At 52.1% G+C, this 3045-nt stretch overlaps 1 protein-coding gene across 1 annotated transcript in view; it reads left to right on the forward strand.

Moving 5' to 3' along the window:
• The first annotated feature begins 868 nt into the window (after positions 1-868).
• Positions 869-3045, forward strand: part of TGM2 (transglutaminase 2) — a 35599-nt gene continuing 33422 nt past the window's right edge. Inside the window, exons 1-2 of the mRNA XM_011974979.1 lie at positions 869-959; positions 1007-1043. Coding sequence (XP_011830369.1) covers positions 903-959; positions 1007-1043 — 94 coding nt within the window. The 5' untranslated portion in view covers positions 869-902. The remainder of the gene's footprint in view (positions 960-1006; positions 1044-3045) is intronic.

The following is a 3045-nucleotide window of genomic DNA, read 5'->3' on the forward strand; positions in this document are numbered from 1 at the left end:
GTGTATGAAGTTTGTCAATTACATCCCGGTTCTATGTTTAACTTGTTCCTCAGCCCTGGGTATTTCCTGTAAATTGGACATTGGATCTAAAGGCAAAGCCCATGTCATTGACCTATACCAAATACTGCCCCTGTTTAAACCAAAAGAACCCTCTGATAGCAATAGAATAGCTCATGTTTACTGAGTATTTATTACACAACAGACATTGTACTAAGTGTTTTACATGCATTAATTCATTTCATGTTCACACCAGCCCTGGGAGGTAGATACTACTGTTCCCCATGGCTGCTGGAGGTCACACAGCTAGGAAGTACCACAGGGGTCACAACCTTGTGATTAAAAGATTTAGGGAAAGCTGGGCACTGTGGCTCACACCTGCACTTTGGTAGATCAAGGCAGGAGCATCGCTTGGCCCAGGAGTTTCAGACCAGCCTGGGCAACATGGCAAAACCAAAAATGAAAAAATTATCTAGGCACATACCTATAGTCCCAGCTTACTGATAAATGAAGAAATTAGTGTTGCACGCCTGTCCTCTCAGCTACTGAGGAGGCTAAGGTGGGAGGATTCCTTAAACCCAGGAATTCAAGGCTACAATGAGCTACAATCACACCACTGCACTGCAGCCTGGGCAACAAAGCAAGACCTTGTCTCAATTAAATTAAAAAGAAAAAAGGGGTTAGGGAGATTGGGCCCCGCCCAGCCCCTGTGTGACCAGGGTTGGGGAGAGAGGTCAGTCGAAAGAATGGCCGTGCTTCATGGGGAGTAAGAGGGCACAAGGCCCCCATGTCTAGGGAGGGCAGGTGCGTCGCTGGGGGTCTGAAGGCTGCCCCCGAGGCTCATGCATCTCCTTTTGTTTCCATAGATCTGGTCTTGGAGAGGTGTGATCTGGAGCTGGAGACCAATGGCCGAGACCACCACACGGCCGACCTGTGCCGGGAGAAGCTGGTGGTGCGACGGGGCCAGCCCTTCTGGCTGACCCTGCACTTTGAGGGCCGCAACTACGAGGCCAGTGTAGACAGTCTTACCTTCAGTGTCGTGACCGGTGAGTACCTGCATCCTCACTCCACCACCACCACCACCACCACCTCCTCTCCACCCTGACATGTCCCAGACCCCTGACAGAGAACAAAACAAATAACTTTACCCCTCTTTGTTCCCTGGGAGATTGCCACCTGTCATTAGCCCCATTTTAGAGATGAGGGAACTGAGGCCCTGAAAGGGAGAAGATGTCACGCAGACCACCAGCTTTGTGAGCAAGTCTGTGCCTCTGGACCCCTGAGCTTCTGAAAGCCTATTATCACCAGGGTTGCAGGTCAGCCTTCAACGAGGAAAGCTGATCAAGATCCCATCTACAGGCCGGGCGCGGTGGCTCACACCTGTAATCCCAGCACTTTGGGAGGCCGAGGTGGGTGGATCACCTGAGGTCGGAAGTTCGAGACCAGCCTGACCAACATGGAGAAACCCCATCTCTACTAAAAATACCAAATTAGCTGGGTGTGGTGGTGCATGCCTGTAATCCCAGCTACTTGGGAGGCCAAGACAGGAGAACCCGGGAGGCAGAGGTTGCGGTGAGCCGAGATCATGCCATTGCACTCCAGCCAGAAAGAAAAAGTGAGACCCCCTTGGGGAAAAAAAAAAAAAAAAATTCCATCCACAAGCCAGGCATGGTGGTACATGCCTGTAATCCCAGCTATTTGGGAGGCTGAGGTGAGAGGATCATTTGAGCCTAGGTCTTTGAATCCAGCCTGGACAACATAGCAAGACACCACCTTAAAGGAAAAAAGAAAAAGATCCTGTCTGCCCTTTCCCATATCAAAACAACTTTCTAATCCCTCTGCAGCCTGAAATCTATGCAACCCAGCCAGGCACCTGCATCAGGCCCAAATCAGGCCTGGGTGGCAGAGAAAGAGCCCAGTTGGCTTCAGCCTTCTATATGAGCAGTTCTGGGTCCCAGCAGTTCATTCTCCAAGCATTTGGCAGCTGCCTCAGTCTCTGAGGCTGGACAGAGAGACCTGGATTCTAGCGCAGGCTGGGTTGCCTACCTGCTGTGTGACCTTAGGCAAATTACTTAACCTCTCTGAACCTGAGTTTCGTTATCTGAAAGCCCTCATATTGCAAGGTTCTTAAGTGTCTGCTGTGGGGGAGGGCCTGTGGATGTTTGCAGCTGTTGCTTATCTTCGTACTGGGGCCGCAGGAATGAGTAAAGGGATGCCAAGGCCCCAGGCATCTCATCCCCAGATGCGTCGTGCCCAATTTTCTTTGTTGGCCATTCCTGGGAAAATGCCCTCAAATGCCAAATTAGTGGGGCTGGTTTCTGGTGGGAGCCACTCCCTTGAGGTCAGTGAGGGGCCACCTGGCTAGGACTCGGGGTGGGAAAGGCCAACTCTTTCTGAAGTATCCGAGGGCAGAGATGGCAGCAAGCATTCCTTGGCTGAGGCCTGCATTGACCTAGAAGGCCGTTGATAAGGCTTATCATGGGGACTGCAGGCTCGCCTCGAATACCTCCTCCATCCGTCTGCTCCCTGCCCCTGGCCTCCTGGTAGAGACACACCCATTGCCCAGGAACTCCCCCCATAAGCACCCTGGCCCCGTAGGTCACTTGCTAACAGAGCCAAGGAGTCCCCAGCAAGTCTCTGACCTTCCAGCCTCAGTTTCCCCCTCTACGAAGTGGAAAGTGAGGGTACGTGGCAGTTAAGGACTGGATCTGGTGGCCTGAGAAAAGTCAGGCTTGTGGTAGTGAAAATCACAACATCTATGGCACACCCGCTGAACGCATGCTTGTCTTGAATCCTCGCAGCTTAGAAGTTATAAAGGACTCCATTCTGCAGACAGGAAAGCTGAGGCTCAGAAAGGTAGTCACTGGCTCAGGAGGGTCAGTCACACAGTGAGTTAGGGACACAGAAGGCTTCAAACCCTGACCGCAGGGTGAGGCTTTTCATCCGTACCTCCCTGCAGTAGGCACATTGATCACAAGTGCCTGCCGGGTCTCAGTGTGTTCCTCTGTGAAATGGAATGGTAGGTGAGCTGCTGGCTTGGGCAGCCTG

The sequence above is a fragment of the Mandrillus leucophaeus genome, unplaced genomic scaffold (assembly GCF_000951045.1).
Source record: "Mandrillus leucophaeus isolate KB7577 unplaced genomic scaffold, Mleu.le_1.0 Scaffold150, whole genome shotgun sequence".
Lineage (NCBI taxonomy): Eukaryota > Metazoa > Chordata > Mammalia > Primates > Cercopithecidae > Mandrillus > Mandrillus leucophaeus.